The sequence below is a fragment of the Carcharhinus amblyrhynchos genome, chromosome 7 (genome assembly GCF_965287045.1).
Source record: "Carcharhinus amblyrhynchos chromosome 7, sCarAmb.v2.hapA, whole genome shotgun sequence".
NCBI classification, from domain to species: domain Eukaryota; kingdom Metazoa; phylum Chordata; class Chondrichthyes; order Carcharhiniformes; family Carcharhinidae; genus Carcharhinus; species Carcharhinus amblyrhynchos.
In genome coordinates, this window is record NC_137330.1 from 104,334,773 (window position 1) to 104,353,606 (window position 18,834).

The window sequence follows — 18,834 nt, forward strand, 5'->3', positions numbered from 1 at the left end:
AACAGCGGCGTAACATTAGCCGTTTTCCAATCTTCCGGCACTTCCCCAGAATCCAGCGAGGTTTGGAAAATAATCACTAAAGCATCCACTATCACCTCTGCCATTTCCTTCAGAACCCTGGGATGCATTCCATCTGGTCCTGGGGGCTTGTCCACCATCAGTCCCACTAGTCTATCGAGCACTACCTCTCTAGTGACAGTGATCGCATTCAGGCCCTCAACTCCTACCATCCTTCTATCTTTAATACCCGGCAAACTATTCGCGTCCTCCTCCGTGAAGAACGAGGCAAAAAACTTATTTAAGGCCTCAGCCATTTCCTCATCCCCCACCACTAAATCTCCCCTCTCATCCTCTAAGGGTCCAACATTCACCCTAGCCAGCCTCCTCCTCTATATCTATTTATAAAAACTCTTACCATCCTTTTTTATATTTAGTGTTAGTTTAGCTTCATAGTCTATCCTTCCTTTCTTTATCAACTTCTTTGTCATTCTTTGTTGATTTTTAAACCTCTCCCAATCCTCTACTCACCCACTACTTTTAGCCACTCTGAATGCATCAGCTTTTAATTTAATACTCTCCTTTATTTCCTTCGTTAACCACGGCTGATTATCCCTTCTCCTACGATCCTTCTTTACCATCGGAATAAATTTCTGCTGAGCACCAAGAAAGATCTCCTTAAAGATCCTCTACTGTTCCTCAGCAGTCCTACCGACCAATCTGCGCCCACAATCTACATTTGCCAATTCCTCGCTCATCCTATCGTACTCCCCTCTGTTCAAACAGAGGACACAGGTAGGGACCCTACATTGTCATCCTCCATCTGCATCAAAAACTCAACCATACAATGATCACTCTTCCCAAGACGATCCCTCACAAGGTCCCTAATTCTACCTGCCTCATTACATAACACCAGACTTAAGATAGCTCGCTCCCTCGTTGGCTCCAGCACACACTGTTCAAGGAAACTATCCCTACAGCATTCCAAGAACTCTTCCTCAAGCCCACCGCGTCCAACATGGGTCGACCAATCAATATGTAGATTGAAATCCCCCATAATTATCGCCGTTCCATTCCTGCACGCATCATTTATTTGCGTGTTTATAGCCCACCCCACCTCCAGGTCATTATTTGGGGGCCTATAGACCACACCCACCAGTGTCTTCCTCCCCTTGCTGTTCCTTATCTCCACCCACAACGATTCCACGTTCTGCTCTTTGGCGCCTATATCTTCCCTTACTACCACCCTGATACTATCCTTAATCAGCAGAGCTACCCCTCCCCCTTCTTCCTCCCGTCTATCCTTCCTAAACACTTGATACTCCTGGGCATTCAGCTCCCAGTCCCTGTCACCCTGCAACCACGTTTCCGTAATGGCCACCAGATCATATTCATTTGTGCTGATCTGCGCCACCAGCTCATTCACTTTATTCCGAATGCTTCGTGCATTCACATAAACTGTCTTTATCCCAGCCTTTATCTGGACCCTATTTGAAGGAACGCTACCGACCTTTCTCATGCCCCCTACTCCCTTTATTATTGGGACATCCTTGACCTCTTCCCGTACCTGTACCCTCTCTTTTACTTTAGACACTGTAATTTCACCTACCCTTGCACCCTCCCCCCCCTAATTAGTTTAAAGCCGTATCTACAGTCCTAGTTATACGATTCGCCAGGACTCTTGTCCCAGCATGGTTCAGACCAACACCATCCCATCTGAACAGGTCCCACCTACCCCAATACTGGTGCCAATGCCCCATAAATTCAAACCCATTCCTCCCACACCAATCCCTGAGCCACCCACTCACCTCTTTAATCCTATCTACCCTACACCCATCTGCACATGGTTCAGGTAGTAATCCAGAGATAACCACCTTGTCGGTTCTGCTTTTTAATTCCATTCCCAGCTTTTCATACTCCCTCTCCAGATCCTTAGTCCTCAATTTGCCTATGTCGTTGGCACCCACATGTACCACAACGACTGGATTCTCACCCTCCCACTCCAGGTTCCTCTGCAACCCAGATGAGACATCCTGGACCCAAGCACCAGGCAGGCAACACACCCAACAAACGACAAAAGTTTGTGATTGTAGCCCAATCCATCACATAAACTAGCCTCCCACCCATTGACTCTGTCTACACTTCCTGCTGCCTCGGAAAAGTATATAATTAAGTAAATAATTAAGGACCCCACGCGCTCTGGACATACTCTCTTCCGCCTTCTCCTGCTCCTATTTCTGATGTTCTTATGTTCTTGCAGTCTTGGCAGAGCAGGAGCCATACCAAGCTGTGACACAACCAGAAAGAATGCTTTCTATAATGCTTTCTTTTTAGTGCACTTCTGCTCTCGCTCCTTTCCCGCCCTTCCATAATCAGGATAGGGATTAGAACATAGAACATCGAATAGTACAGCACAGTACAGGCCCTTCAGCCCTCAATGTTGTGCCGAGCTATGTTCAAACACAAGATCAAGCTTTTCCACTCCCTATCATTCTGGTGTGCTCCATGTGCCAATCCAATAATTGTTTGAAAGTTCCTAAAGTGTCCGACTCCACTATCACAGCTGGCAATGCATTCCACACCCCAACCATTCTCTGAGTAAAGAATCTATCTCAGACATCCCTCCTATATCTCCCACCACGAACATTATGGTTATGTCCCCTAGTAACAGCTACATCCACCCAAGGAAATAGTCTCTGAACGTCCACTCTATCTATCCCCCTCATCATCTTATAAACCTCTATTAAGTCGCTTCTCAACCTCCTCCGCTCTAAAGAGAAAAGCCCTAGCTCATTGGAGATGGTAGAGCAAAGGTTCACTAGATTCTATAAGATTCTGAGTAAATTGGGCTGGTATTGTCTGGGTTTTAGAAGAACCAGGGGTGATCTCGTAGAAACATACAAGATTCTGAAGGGTATTAATAGCATAGGCACTGATAGATTGTTCCCTGCGGCCTGAATACCTAGGACATTCTCAGGATTAGAGGCTGATCAGTTACGATTGAACTGAGTCAATAAAACATTTTTCACACAAATAATTGTGAATCTTTGAAATTCTCTACCCCAGAAGATTGTGGTTGTTCCATTATTAATATATTTAAGGTTGGGAGAGATAGATTTTTTCACATTTCAGGGAAGCAAGGTATATGGGGAACAGATCGGGAAATGGAATCAAGGCCATTGATCAGCGAAGATTGCATTGAATGGCAAAGCAGGCTCAAAGGGCCTATGGTCTATTCCTGCTCCTATTTCTTAAGTTCCTAATTTGAATTGAATTTTGAAATAATAGTAAACTGTGTATCAAAGTTGAAGCTTTTACAATTTTCAAATATTATTAGGATGAAATGTGCAAGTTAAAAAATTATGGGTTTGTAACTTTGTATACTACTGTGGAATTCATTTCATTAAAGTAGCATACCTTCAATTTCCTCTTTTATCTCTGGTGATTCTATTTGTTGATTTTCTGCTTCTCTTGCAGCTTCTAACATGGCTTGTCTTTGGAAATAGTACATTATAATTATTATCTGCTTAAATAAGAACCTTATTTAAATGCATTAACATACAATTATAGTGCTTCACCACAGTAACATCCCCCCACATTGGGATTCCCTCCTCATCATGGGGTATGCTTCAAGCATTTCTTTCTTCTAAATGCTGGACAATATGGCGAGAAAAGCTGCTGTGCAGCTGGTGAACCGTGCGCCACTTTTTTCATCTGAGCCAGCACTTCAAAGAAAAAAAGGAAAACTCTACCTAAAGAGTACTTGGATTTCCAAATGGAATTTGATAGTGCCACATCAAAGATTATTACACAAGATAAGTGAACATAATGTAAGGAGTAATATAGTAATTCAAAGCGACTCAATGTGGCAAGTAACAAACTAAAGAGTTTATTGATCAAGAAGGACTATATATAATGAAGGGCTTAACAGCACAACTATATAGGTGTAACTCTAACAATGCCCTGTCTCTGACTGCAGCCTCCAGCCACAGGGATGCACGCCTTCAGTCCCAATAGGCCAGGTTCGTGCACTCGTGCTACACTGGTTTCAGCCCAATCACATGGCCCATGAAGGATCATCCAATAAGGGGCCATGCTACCACACTCCTTCACCCACTCCAAGTTCTTGGACTATCTATGGTAAAACAAAAAGCAAATCAGTTAACACATAGGCAGGCCAATAACAACATTTCAGGAGGGGCACCAGAGTAAAACAGCTCATCAGTCAACTGGTCTGGAGACTTCCAGACATTTGCAGAATACCATAACTCTGTCAGGTGTCCTTCAGCAGCCAATGACACAAAATCCATTAATGGAACGGACTTGCTAACCATCTCAGGAACTAGGTCGCTACTGGCCTTTTCCTCTGCCTCAGCCAGAGGTGGTTTTGGCCCCACCACAGGCACAGGAACCTCTGGTTCAGAGACTGGAACATACGAATTGGAAGCAGAGCCCACTTGCTTATCCCCTAGAGCTGGCTCTAGTCTCTTATGTAAAAGGTCAACTTGCTTCTTTATTCAAGGGTCCAGTATCTCTACCACATACGAGACCGGCACCGTCTTCTCCACAATTCTTCTGGTACCCAAGCAAGTCTACTATTTCTTGCTAAAATGAGGTTGCCTACATTAAACGACATGTCCCCTTCCTGAGTGCCATGATACTCTTTCTGAGAGGCTTGTCTAGCCTCCACCCTCCAGACAAATTTGGGAACATTAAGACCAAACAGGTACACAGGCACCGGCCTATTAGCAATTCTGCAGGCGTGACCCCAGTAATGGTGTAATGTAGGACAACAAAAAACTTGCCAATTGAAATGTTTCTTCACGGAAGCCTTGAATGTCTACATGGCTTGCTCCACCAACCCATTCAAGGCTAGATAGTAGGGGGCTAATCTGACATGATGAATGCAATTAAACATGATGAAAATTTGAAATTCGTCAGCTGTGAATGCTATTCCGTTGTCTAATATCAAAACCTCTGGAAGACCATGGATCGCAAACATCTGCCTCATTTTATCAATAATAGATGTGGCCGTGATGGATCTCATGAACTGCATACCCAGCTACTTGGAATGGGCATCTACTAAGGCCCAGCAAACTCTACTTAAAGCTGTGAGCATGGACAACTGACTACTCCCACAGGTGCATGTTCACTGGTGGTAATAATGCTTGCTTGCTCAGGCAACTTTCACATTGCCAATCATTTGTTCAATTTCTCTGTCAAATCCAGGCCACCAGATGTAACTTCTGGCTAAGAGCTTTCATTCTGCTGTGACTTGGACAGGCATCATGTAACATTTGGAGCAGTAGCCATTGCCCCAGAGGTGGTACGAAGACACAAGCCCCCGCCAATAGCACCTTCCCTTTGTAGGTTATCTTGTCCCTGCGATGCAAATAATTTTATTTGCTCTGCCACCCCGTCAATACCATTTTCTTGACCTTCGACAGCAGCAGGTCCCTATCTGCCCAAACTTAATGTGGGCTGCTGAAACATGCATGGTGTCCAAAAAATGCTGAGTCAATGCTATCTTCTATGAAATAGGGGTGACAGTATGGTCTGTGGCAATGGGAGGCGGCTTATTGCATCAGGGTTTGATATTTGTGTTCCAGGCCTACGGTGGAAAGTATAGCTATATGCTGTCTACAGCAAGGTCCATCTTTGCACCCTAGCTGAGGCAATAGGTGGCACTGGCTTGTCCTCTTGGAAAAGCCCCTACAATGGCTTATGATTTGACACGATAGTGAAATGCCAACCATAGATGTATTGGTGAAAATTTCTTCATAATGTAGATGACTACCAGGCTTTCTTGTCTATTTGTGGGTACTTTTTCTCAGCATCTGACAAAGTACTCAAAGCAAATGCAATTAGTTTTTCTGCCCCATCTACCATTCTGTGAAACAGAAATGCTTCAATTCCACATGGCGAGGTGTCACACATGACTACTAATGGTTTGCTCAGATTGAAGTTTTTCGAAAAATGTCAACGACTATAAAGCCTGACTTCGACAAAAACATCAATTTGCAAGTCTCCCCATTTCCACAGCTGATATTCTTTTAAAAACAGATGTAGGGAGGGGTCAGAATTGTTGATACGTCCGGCAGGAACTTTCTGTAGTAATTGACCATTCTGAGGAAAAACTTCAATCTTGTCACATAAGCGCGAGCATTCCTTTAATAGCTTTCACTTCATCTTTAAAGGAATGCAACCCCTTTGCATTCACTTTGAAACCAAGGTACATAACCTCCTCAGCTTGAAAAATACATTTTTCACATTTTAAAAGTATGCCTGCTTCCTTTGACCTCTTAAGGAGCTCTTCTATATTTGCACTATGTGCTTCCAGAGATACACCTGTAATTAGGGTATCATCCAAGCATACCACCATTTTTGGGGATTCCTTGTAACAGGCTCTGCATAGTGTATTGAAAAATGGCACAGGCTGATAAGACACCAAATGGCAATCTGATGTTCTGATGATTTAACTCCTGCAGGCATTTATTGTAACTAACTTTCTGGAGTCCTTTTCCAGTTCCAGTTACTGACAATTGTGACTTAGGTCTAGCTTAGTATATTTGAGGCCCCTTGCTAACTTAGAACATAGAACATAGAACATAGAACACTACAGCACAAACAGGCCCTTCGGCCCACAAGTTGCGCCGATCACATCATCACCTACCAACCTACAGACCTATCTATAACCCTCAATCTCATTAAACCCCATATACTCATCCAGAAGTCTTTTAAAAGACCCCAGCGAGTTCGCCTCCACCACCAATGACGGCAGCCGATTCCATTCACTCACCACCCTCTGAGTGAAAAACTTACCCCTAACATCACTTCTGAACCTCCCTCCCCGCACCTTAAATCTGTGTCCTCTCGTAGCGACCATTTCAACCCGGGGAAATAGCCTCTGAGAGTCCACCCTATCTATTCCTCTCAACATTTTGTAAACTTCTATCAGGTCGCCTCTCAACCTTCGTCTCTCCAGGGAAAAGAGTCCCAGCTCCCTCAACCTAACTTCATAAGGCATGCCTCCCAGTCCAGGCAACATCCTTGTAAATCTCCTCTGTACCCTTTCAATAGCTTCTACATCTTTCCTATAGTGAGGCGACCAGAACTGTGCACAATACTCTAAATGAGGCCTGACAAGGGTCTTATAAAGTTCCAGCATTACCTCCCGACTCCTAAACTCAATCCCTCGATTAATGAAGGCCAGTACACCATACGCCTTCTTGACCACCTCCTCCACCTGCGAGGCCGATTTAAGAGTCCTGTGGACCCGGACCCCAAGATCCTTCTGCTCCTCAACACTACTCAGACTTCTGCCCTTGATAGTGTACTCGTTCATCCCGTTGGCTCTGCCAAAATGGACGACTACGCATTTATCCGCGTTGAAGTCCATCTGCCACTTCTCCGCCCAGTCCTGCATCCTATCTATGTCCTGCTGCAACTTTTGCCATCCTTCCAGACCATCCACAACACCACCGACCTTAGTGTCATCAGCGAACTTACTTACCCATCCCTCCACTTCCTCATCCAGGTCATTTATGAAAATGACAAACAACAAGGTTCCCAGAACAGATCCTTGAGGCACTCCGCTGGTGACTGACCTCCATTCAGAAAAAGCCCCATCCACAACCACTCTCTGCCTTCTGCAGGCAAGCCAGTTCTGGATCCACAAGGCCAAAGGCCCTTGGATCCCATGCCCTCTCACCTTCTCAAGAAGTCTTGCATGGGGGACCTTATCAAACGCCTTGCTGAAGTCCATGTACACTACGTCCACGGCACTTCCTTCGTCAATGTGTTCAGTCACATTATCGAAGAACTCAACTAGGCTTGTAAGGCACGACCTGCCCTTGACAAATCCATGCTGACTATTCCTGATCAGCATAGAGGATTAATGATTTAGCTGGGCTCCTCTGATTACTGTATATCCTCATGCCACAATGGGGGTGATTCTCCTATCCTGCTTACTGATCTTTCAGTGCAGTGGGCCGAGAGATTTAAGCAGCACTGGATTAGCACGGTCCATGCTGGGCATCCGACCCCGAGTGCGTTTACCAATGCTGGATTTCTGGCTCTGTCAGCTCTGCATTGGAAACAGGTGCAGAACTGCATTATATATGCAGTGCCTATTTTAAATAGGATTTAAATGACATTAGTCAGCCTGGTACTGAAGTCTCCAGGCCCGCTAGCATCTCCCCCACCGCCGGAAGTAGTTAATTCCAGCAGGGATTATCATAGCTCCCCACTTGTGGGAAGCTGACAGCTCCACCCCTTTGGAATGAAGGGGACAAACCCCAGAGGGTCGGGTGTCAGGGAGTGCCCCCTGGGCACTGTCGTCTTGGCAGTGCCAGCCTGGGGCCCCATGGGACTAACCAAGGGGCAAAGTGCCAATGCCCAGGGGACACCTTGGCACTGCCCACCGGGCATTGGACAGGGCCAAGGGATGGGGCCTAACGGAGGGTGGGGCCTGATGGGGCAAGGTCTGTGGGGGGAATAATCGGTGGGGGTCAGCAGGGGTTCCCACTGCCACTCAGGTTCACTGGGGGAGGGAGGGAGGCCAGTGATCGAGGCTGGCCATTGGGGTAGGGGGGGACGGGGAGCAGCTGCTGGTGGGATCAGGGCGGCGGCAGGGTAGGGGGGGCGTAAAGACTGCTGTTAGGGGGTGGGGGGAGGTTGAGGCAGGTAGGATGGGGGGTGGGGACATGTCCGGACAACTAGTGATCAGGCTGTGGGAGCTTGGAAGTCCGGCATTGTGGGGGATTGTGAGGCTGGCCAGCGATCGGGAAGCCAGCAGACAGAGGCCATTACGCATGCACCAATCTCAGCACAACAGATCAGCAGTGGCCCACCCACTCAGTGCTGTGCTGCTGGTCTCATCCACAGGGATAAATCCCGCTCCCTGATTTTTAACAGAAATTACGCTGGTGCTTTCTGCAGTGCACAGAATGGGACATTCTTCTCTAAACTCCCACTGAAAAATCTAGCGTAATTTCTTCCAGTTTTCACACGAATTTGGCACTTAGAACTTTTTTGGGAGAATCACTTTGAATGTGTTTCAGGACAACGACGCTGGGTGCCACCCATTCAGAAAGCTACACAGGCTTGATGATGCCCAGATCTTCCAGCTTTTTCAGTTCAACCTCTGCTTTCTGGTGTAAGGCATATGGCACTGAGCAAGCTCTGAAAAGCCTAGGCATAGCCTCAGGGTTTAAGTAAATTTTTTATCGAGTCAGTTCTCTCTAGAATCCCTCCTTATATTTCTTGGAATTGTCCAAACTGGACATTAAATATATCCAGCCAGTCCAGTTTTAATTTTTTAACCAGTCCCGTCCCATGAGACTGGGCCTCTGTCCTTCAATCATCACGATGGGCAGCTGAGCTAACTGGTTCTTATATGATACCCATATGGAGCTTGTCCCCACTACCTTTAGTGTCGCTCCAGTATACATTACTAGGGTAGTCTCAGAATAGCTGCAGTCCCTCCTGGAGATGTTGGAATGTTTTTTCACCTATAACAGTAGCTGCAGCACTTGTTTGTCAAACTCCATTTTCAGAAGGTGGCCATTAACCATTAAGATAGTCTCAATGGGAGGTATCTTGTTGATTTGGATCACTCCTTTGGTTCTGCCGCCAGCTTATTCACACGGGTTGTATTCATTGTTTTTTTTTTGTGTATTGTGCGCAGCCTGCTTTGCTCAACACCTTTGCTCATGTGTCCCAGGTTACTGTGGGAGGTGAGGGAAGAGATTGCAGAGCCTCTGGCAATGATCTTTGCGTGGTCGATGGAGATGGGAGAGGTTCCAGAGGATTGCGGATGTGGTTCCTATTTTCAAGAAAGGGAACAGTGATAGCCTGGGAAATTGCCGACCGGTGAGTCTGACCTCAGGGGTTGGTAAGTTGATGGAGAGGATACTGAGGGACAGGATTTATGAACATTTAGAGAAGTTTAGTATGATCAAAAGTAGTCAGCACGGCTTTGTCAAGGGCAGGTCGTGCCTTACGAGCCTAGTTGAGTTCTTTGAAAATGTGACTAAACACATTGACAAAGGAAGAGCGGTGGATGTGGTTTATATGGACTTCAGCAAGGCGTTTGATAAGATTCCCCCATGCAAGACTTCTTAAAAAGTGAGAAGGCATGGGATTCAAGGGGCTGTTGCCTTGTGGATCCAGAACTGGCTTGCCAGCAGAAGGCAGAGAGTGGTTGTGGATGGGCCTTTTTCTGCATGGAGGTCGGTCACCAGTGGAGTGCCCCAGGGGTCTGTTCTAGGACCCTTGTTGTTTGTCATTTTCATAAATGACCTGGATGAGGAAGTGGAGGGATGGGTTGTATGTTTGCCGATGACACAAAGGTTGGTGGTGTTGTGGGTAGTCTGGAGGGATGTCAGAAGTTGCAGTGAGACAAAGGATGCAAGACTGGGCAGAGAAGTGGCAGATGGACTTCAACATGGATAAATGTGTCGTGGTCCATTTTGGCAGGTCCGGGATGAAGGAATATAATATCAAGGGTAGGACTCTTAGCAGCGTACAGGATCAGAAGGACCTTGGGGTCCGGGTCCATAGGACTCTTAAATCGGCCTCACAGGTGGAGGATGTGGTCAAGAAGGTGTACTAGACTTCATTAATCGAGGGATTGAGTTTAGGAGTCGGGTGATAATGCTGCAACTTTATAAGACCCTTGTCAGACCCCACTTGGAGTACTGTGCGCAGTTCTGGTCGCCTCACTACAAGAAGGATGTGGAAGCTATTGAAAGGGTGCAGAGGAGATTTATAAGGATGTTGCCTGGATTGGGTGGCATGCCTTATGAGGATACACTGAGGGAGCTAGGTCTTTTCTCCCTGGAGAGACGAAGGATGAGAGGCAACCTGATGTTGACAGGTATAGATAGGGTGGATTCTCGGAGGCTATTTCCCAGGGCTGAAATGGTTGCTACGAGAGGACACAGATTTAAGGTGCTGGGGAGTAGGTACAGAGGAGATGTCAGGGGTAAGTTTTTCACTCAGAGGGTGGTGAGTGAGTGGAATCGGCTGCCATCGGTGGTGGTGGAGGCAAACTCGTTGGGGTATTTTAAGAGACTTCTGGATGAGTACATGGGATTTAATGGGATTGAGGGTTATAGATAGGCCTGGTAGGGATGGATATGATCGGTGCAACTTGTGGGCCGAAGGGCCTGTTTGTGATGAAGTGTTCTATGTACCTAGTTTGCAGGTGACTCTTTTTACATCTGAAACAGCTAAAATTCTTGCACAGGCTTCCCTTTGGAATGGCTTCCCCCACATCAAAAATATGACTTGGACCCTGGTGCTGAATGACTATTTTTAGGCTCTGCTGCACCCTTGCTTGGGTCGTTCCTAGCTGCAGCCTTTTCCTGCCACAACTGATTTATCTGATTTTGCATGCCTTGCAGCTTATACGCGCCTTGCTCAGTGCATTCTTGGGCCATTTTTACTGCTTTTTCCAATGAAATCTTGGTTTCTTTTGAGTGTTGGGATTGTTGATCTCTCAACATGCCTCTCAGCGAAGCCCAAATTCGCAGTGTTCAGATAATTGTCAAAGTCTGCCACAAAGCCGGAGACTTCTCCTGACTTAGACAAGCATTACCATTTATCATTCTCACTGAAGCAAAATCTTGGAATTCTTTACCCAACACCTCTTTGGAAGATCTACATCACATGGACAGTAGGGGCTTAAGGAAATGGCTCATTACCACCTCTCCCAACAGAAAATGGACAATAAATGCTCGTCTTTTAGACTTTAATAACTCAGGAAGCCCAACTGGAAAGGAACAGTAGTTATTGTTAAACACAAAGTAAAGCCACTACTCCATGGCTCCATATATAAGTCCCAACTGGGACAACAGTTCTGCAGACCCTTCCCGGTATCTGCTTATAAAGGACTCCAGTGACAAGTTCCACTTGGCATATCATTGGTCTTACCAAGGGGACTTGTATTCAACGAGCTCTACAGGGAAATCAGTTATAGATTCCCCATGGAAACTCATGGGGTTATCATACCACCAATGCTCATGTCCCATGCTGCACGGTGGCACAGTGGTTAGTGCTGCTGCCTCACAGTGCCACGGACCCAGGTTCAATTTTGGCATGGGTGACTACCTCTGTGGAATTTTGCTCTGGTTTCCTCCCACAGTCTAAAGATGTGCAGGTTGATTCGCTATGCTAAGTTGACCCTTAATGTCAGGGGGACTAGCAGGATAAATACATGGGATTACAGCAACAGGGCCTGAGTGGGATGGTTGCTGATGCAGGCTCATTGGGCTAGATGGCTTCCTTCTGCATTGTAGGGATTCTATGACACAATTTAATTTAATTGTTTTGTTAAATTGTTGCATGTTTGCTTACATCACCTAAATTCTTATTTTCCCTGTGCCCTCTTCTTTACTAGTTCCCAGTTTTTTTTCCTTCTTACTCAGCCTGTGGCTTCTGTCTATTACTTTATCCTCAAAACCTTTCCACACTCATACTTTCTTGGAACCCCAAAACAAGTAAAACAATGCATTATCAATTAAGATCCCAATTGAAAGGGGCACTAGTATCACTAAAATAAAGACTTTAAAGGAGTAAAATAAAAATTTTAAAGGAAACTTATCTGCTAAAAAATAAATTCCTGGACTTAGTAATGCACTACAGACTCCTCACTCAGCCGCCAAACTCCACTACCACCATCACCCCAGCACATTGATTGCTTATTGACAGAGCTGCAAGCACTTATAAACAAATTCATATCTCCCAATTCAACTACTGCCTTTACTGATGTTTTCCCTTCAAGTCCAACATATTGCTCAATGTACTCCCTCACCAAAGTACGTACTCATTATGAGCTCTTCCCTGTTGCATTTTCCACCATCACTGCCCCAGAACCTAACCTTGCCCACTCCCTTTGATCATCTCCCATCTATTCCCACCAACAAGTCTCATCCTAACCTCTAAAATCTCTCATTTGCAAACAGACAGTGTACAGTTTCTCCCCCCTGTACTTTTATCTCTAATCTTGCCCCTTCTACTTCAGGTGAAAAATGCAGAAAAAATTCAGAGACCAGATCAGAAATTTATGAAGTTGGACTAGGCTGCAACTTTTTTTGATTTTGCCATTAGTGTGAGGATAAGGCGTTTCACCCCAGATGTGATTCTATTGACCCACTGGGAAGTTTTTATTAAATCAAGCTTTATTTAACAATACAGTTTAACTATAACAAAAAGAAATAGCACAACTTTTGCCAATTGAAAAACTTAACCATGACAAAATACAATTCTTAACTGTGAATCTATCTCTATTAGTTCCAATTTAAGCAATATTTCTCATTGATGTAAACTCCTCTTCAAAATCAGTTCGCAAACAACAGGCTTAAGTGCTGATATGCAGGTTGCTAATCTATTTTCTAGCAAGTCCAAAACTGCAGTCTTCAGAGAGAGAATAAGACAGAGAAAAAAAAGAGCTCCTTCTCCTTGCAGGCACAAGCAGAAAACCACCTGCTTGTCTCTGTAAGTGTAGCTCCTCCCATCAGCACATGACTTAGCCTCTGTCAATCAACTTAATCAAACCTACACAGAAAACCCCAGGGGGCAACCCAAAAGAAACAAAACTGCATTAGCTCAGATTAAAATAAACACTCTAATATCTAAGATCAATTATTGTTCTACATTCTCAGCATGTGGGTTGCTTGTAGCAGAGTGGCATCATTTAAATAGAATTGAACTTTAACATATCCTTCACAAGAATCATGATATAAATACATTTCTTAAAGGCACAATATTATCACAAAAACACAATGACATACAAAAAAACACAACAATTCAAATCACATGAGAGAAAAGTAGCAGTAAGAATAATTGGGGGTGAAAATTGATCTACTTACTTTTCAAGTTTACTTTTTGCTGCCGCTTCTTTAAGTCTATGTAGTATCTTGACTTCAATCTGATCTTTATTTAAATTATACAATCGGTGTAGCAGAAATTTTCCTAATAGTGTTAAGAAGCATATTAAACATCAGAATTCCAATACATGTTTTAATACAGTTTACCAATCATCAAAGCAATCTACTGTGATACACTATAACAATAACAGGAACGCATGATGGTAGAATCTGAACCAAAAACAGAAAAGCCTAGAAAATTTCAGCAGGTCTAACTACATCGGTAAAAAGAGAATTGGGTTAATGTTCCAAGTCTGGATGACCCATTGTCAGAGCTGAGGACATTAGAAAACAGGATGATACTTATATTGATGAGGTAAGGATGTGGGGGAGGGGTTTGGACTAATTGACAAAGATGTCAATGTCAAAAAGACAACGGGAATGTAAATAGTGGTAATTATGGCTAAGAAGTGTGCTAGCTTCCTGTCCTTCCAAAATGTGAAGTAACATTTTCACCAGACAAGTACTAGGCAACGATCATCTCCAACAAAATAAAATCTAACCTTTGTATTTTAAGATTCAATGGCATTAGCAAGGCTGAATCCACACTCTGAACATCATGGGAATTACCATTGACAAGAAACTCAACTGGCCTAGCCATATAAATAGTGTGACCACAAGAGCAGGGATCCTGCGGCGAGTAACTCACCTCCCAAGTCCCCAAAAACCTGTCCAACATCTACAAGGTACAGATCACGAGTGTGATAGAATACTTTGCCCTTGCCTGGATGAGTGCAGCTTCAACAGCTTCACACCATCCAAGACAAATGCAGCCTGTTTGATTGGCACCACACCCACAAACTACCCGAGGCCTTGTTCATCGTGGCCAGGGACTTCAATCAGACGAGGTTGAAGCGCTTCCTACCAATATGCCACCAACATATCTTGCTCCACCAGAGGCCCAAACATCCTAGACCATTGCTACACAAATGTCAAACATTCCTGCTACTCTATTGACTGCCCACACTTAGGCAAATCAGACCACAAGGCTGTACTCCTGCTCCTGGCTTACGCCCAAAAACTGAAGTGGGACAATCTGTCAAAGAAAGTCGTGCGATGTTGGCCTGAAGAATCGGATGATCTTTTACAAGACTGTCAAAGCCAGTAGACTGGTCAGTATTTAAAAACTCTGTGACGAGCCAGAACAACTACACCACTTCAATAACTGACTTAATTAGTAAATGTGTAGAAGACTGTATGTCAAAGAAGCAAATCCACGTGTTTCCAACCAGAAACCGAACAGGGATATCCACTGCTTGCTGAAGTCCAGGTCATTCAAGTCATACAAGAAAGTAAGAAGTCTCTCAACACAGGTTAAAGTCCACCAGGTTTACTTGGTAGCACAAGCCACTGCCTTTCGGAGCACTGCTCCTTCATCAGGTGAGTAGAAGTTCTGTTCATAAACAGGGCATATAAAGACACAAACTCAATTTACAAAATAATGGTTGGAATGTGAGTCTTTACAGATAATCAAGTCTTAAAGGTACAGACAATGTGAGTGGAGAGAGGGTTAAGCACAGGTTAAAGAAATGTGTATTGTCTCCAGCAATGACAGTTAGTGAGATTTTGCAAGCCCAGGCAAGTCGTGGGGGTTACCGTGGGTGGCACGGTACTACAGTGGTTAGCACTGCTGCTTCACAGCTCCAGGGTCCTGGGTTCGATTCCCGGCTCAGGTCACTGTCTGTGTGGAGTTTGCACATTCTCCTTGTGTCTGCATGGGTTTCCTCCGGGTGCTCCCGTTTCCTCCTACAGTCCAAAGATGTGCCATGCTAAGAAATTGCCACTTAGTGTCCAGGGTTGCATAGATTAGAGGGATTAGTGGGTATAATATGTAGGGGTATGGGGGAAGGGCCTGGGTGGGATTGTTTTCGGTGCAGACTCGATGGGCCGAAGGGCCTCTTTCTGCATTGTAGGGTTCTATATTAGTGTGACATGAACCCAAGATCCCGGTTGAGGCCGTCCTCATGTGTGTGGAAGTGCCGCCATGTGTTGTGAAGCCCGCCCCAGAGAACTGCCACCCGAAGACCGCCGAAGTGACCCCCAACAGGAACAGAACATTCCCGCCCAGCGACGCCCATCGATCCACAGTCGCAGCCTTTGCAATGGGCCCCAGTGCACCATGCTTTGGGACATCCACCCCGCAGTGCACCAGGCAGACAACGCCGGCTGAGTTGCAAGTGCATGCACCGTGCACCCAGTGGACGGCGCTCCAACGCGTGATGACACACCAGTGTCGATGATCCAGTACGTCCTACAGAGGTCGCCGAGGCAGGGCCACACAGCACCAGGGTCACTGCATTCCTGCGGACTGCCTGGCCTTCGGGAGGACAGTGCCAGATTGTTGACAGATGTGTGGGAGCGCCGTCCACCAGGTTCATGCTGCATGCACTTGACTACAGCTCAGCCTTCAACACCATTATTCCTATGAAACTCATCTCCAAACTCAGTGGCCTGGGGCTCAGCTCCTCCCTCTGTGACTGGATCCTGAACTTCCTAAGCCACAGACTGCAATTAGTAAGGAGAGGCAAAAACACCTCCTCCATGATCATCCTCAACACCAGTGCCCCACAAGGCTGTTTTCTTAGTCCCCTACTGGACTACCTATACACCAATGACTGCGTGGCCAAATTCCCCTCCAACTCGATTTTCAGGTTTGCTGATGACACCACTGTGCTGGGTCTGATCTCAGACAATGATGAGACAGAGTACATGAAAGAGATAGAGAATCTTGTGAACTGGTGTGATGACAACAATCTTTCCCTCAATACAATAAAATGAAGGAGATAGTCATCAACTTCAGGAAGCGTAGTGCTCCTGTCTACATCAATTGGGACAAAATTGAAATGATCAAGAGCTTCATGTTTCTAGATGTCTAGATCACCAACAACCTGTCCTGGTCCCTTCATGCCGACATTACAGTTAAGAAAGCCCACGAATGCCTCTACGACTCTTACCAACTTTACATATGCACCATAGAAGGCATTCTTTCTGGTTGTATCACAGCTTGCTATGACTTCTGCTGTGTCCAAGACCACAAGAAACTACAAATGGTCATGAACGAAGTCCAGTCCATCACTCAAACCAGCCTCCCACCCACTGACTCCATCTACACTTCCTGCTGCCTCGGAAAAGCCAGCATAATTAAAGGCCCTATGCACCCTGGACATACTCTCTTGCACCTTCTTCCATCAGGAAAAAGATACAAAAGTCTGAGGATGCGTACCAATCAAACTCAAGAACAGCTTCTTCCCCGTTGCCATCAGACTTCTGAATGGACCTACCTTGCATTAAGTTGATCTTTCTCTACACCCTAACTATGACTGTCACACTACATTCTGCACTCTCTCCTTTTCTTCTCCATGTATGATATGCTTTGTATAGCGCGCAAGAAACAATGCATTTCACTGTACACCAATACATGTGACAATAATAAATCAAATCAAAATCAAATCAAACATTCATTCTTTCCACCATCGACACACAGTAGAAGCAGTGTTTACCATCTACAAGATCTACTACAGGAACTCATCAAGGCTCCTCAGACAGCATCTTCCAAACCCAGGACCACTGCCACCCAGAAGAACAAGGGCAGCCAATACATGGGAACATCACTCCCTGAATGCTCCCCTCCAAGCCATTCATAATCCTGACTTGGAAATATATCACCATTCCTTCACTGTCACTTCGTCAAAGTCCTGGAACACCCTTCCTCATAGCACTTTGGGTGTACCTACATTATGTGGACTGTAGCCGTTCAAGAATCATAGAGAGGTTACAGTGCTGAAAGAGGCCCTTTGGCCCCTCATGTTTGTGCCAACACAAAAACAGAAAGAATGAACGAGTTACTCATTTTAACCTCATTTTCCAGTACCTGGCCCATAGTCTGGCAGGTTACAGCATTTCAGATGCAGAAAAGGGGCCTTGAATTAGGCATTTCAGCTTCAACCACCAGTGGATTCCTAACACTAACCACTCTGTCTATGAAAAGGTTTTTCCCATGTCCCCTTTGATCCTTCCAGCAATCACCTTAAATCTATGGCCCTTGGTAGTTAACCCCTTAGGTAGGGGAAGCAGGTCTTTCCTGTCTACCCTGTCTTGCCCTCTCATAATTTGCATAGAATCACAGAATCCCTGCAGTGCAGAAAGAGGTCATTCAGCCCATCAAGTCCGCATTGACAACAATTCCACCCAGGCCCTATCCCCATCATCCTGTGCATTTACCCTGCTAATTCCCCTGACACTAACAGGCAATTTACCATGGCCAATCCACCTAACCTGTGCATCTTTGGAGTGTGGGAGGAAATTAGAGCACACAGAGGAAACTCTTGCACACACATTTTGTACAAATCAATTAGATTTCCTCTTAGCCTTGTCTGTTCCAAGGAAAACAATACTAGCATATTCAATCTCTCCTCATAACTGTGATTTTTAAGCCCTGCCCATATTCTTGTAAATCTCCTCTGTACTCTCTCCACAGCAATTATGCCCTTCTTATATTGCGATGACCAAAACTGTAAACAAAACTCCAGCTGTAGTGTGTTTTATACAGTTCCAACATTACATCATTGCTTTTGTAGTTAATACCTTGCCAAATAAAGGAAAGCAGCCTATATGCTTTCTTGACCACCTTGTCCAACTGTCTTGCCTCCTTCAAGGACCCATGGGCATGCACTCCAAGGTCTATGAATGCCTCAACCTCTCTCGATATCTTGTTTAGTGACTATTCCTTTGTTTTGCTTGTCCTCCCCAAATGCATTACCTCACACTTTTCCAGATTGAATTCCGTACCACTTCTGCCCACTCAACCAAATGATTGATAGCATTCTGGAGTCAACAGCTGTCCTCTTCATTATCAACTACATGGCCAATTTTTGTTTAATCTGCAAATTACCCAATCATGCCACCC

The 18,834-nt window shown here is 45.2% G+C and overlaps 1 protein-coding gene across 1 annotated transcript in view; it reads right to left on the reverse strand.

Annotated features, from left to right (window-relative positions):
* ak9 (adenylate kinase 9) overlaps positions 1–18,834 on the reverse strand; it is a 341,329-nt gene that overhangs the window by 158,367 nt on the left and 164,128 nt on the right. Inside the window, exons 21-22 of the mRNA XM_080193447.1 lie at positions 13,872–13,974; positions 3,415–3,491 (exon numbers count right to left, since the gene is read on the reverse strand). Coding sequence (XP_080049573.1) covers positions 3,415–3,491; positions 13,872–13,974 — 180 coding nt within the window. The remainder of the gene's footprint in view (positions 1–3,414; positions 3,492–13,871; positions 13,975–18,834) is intronic.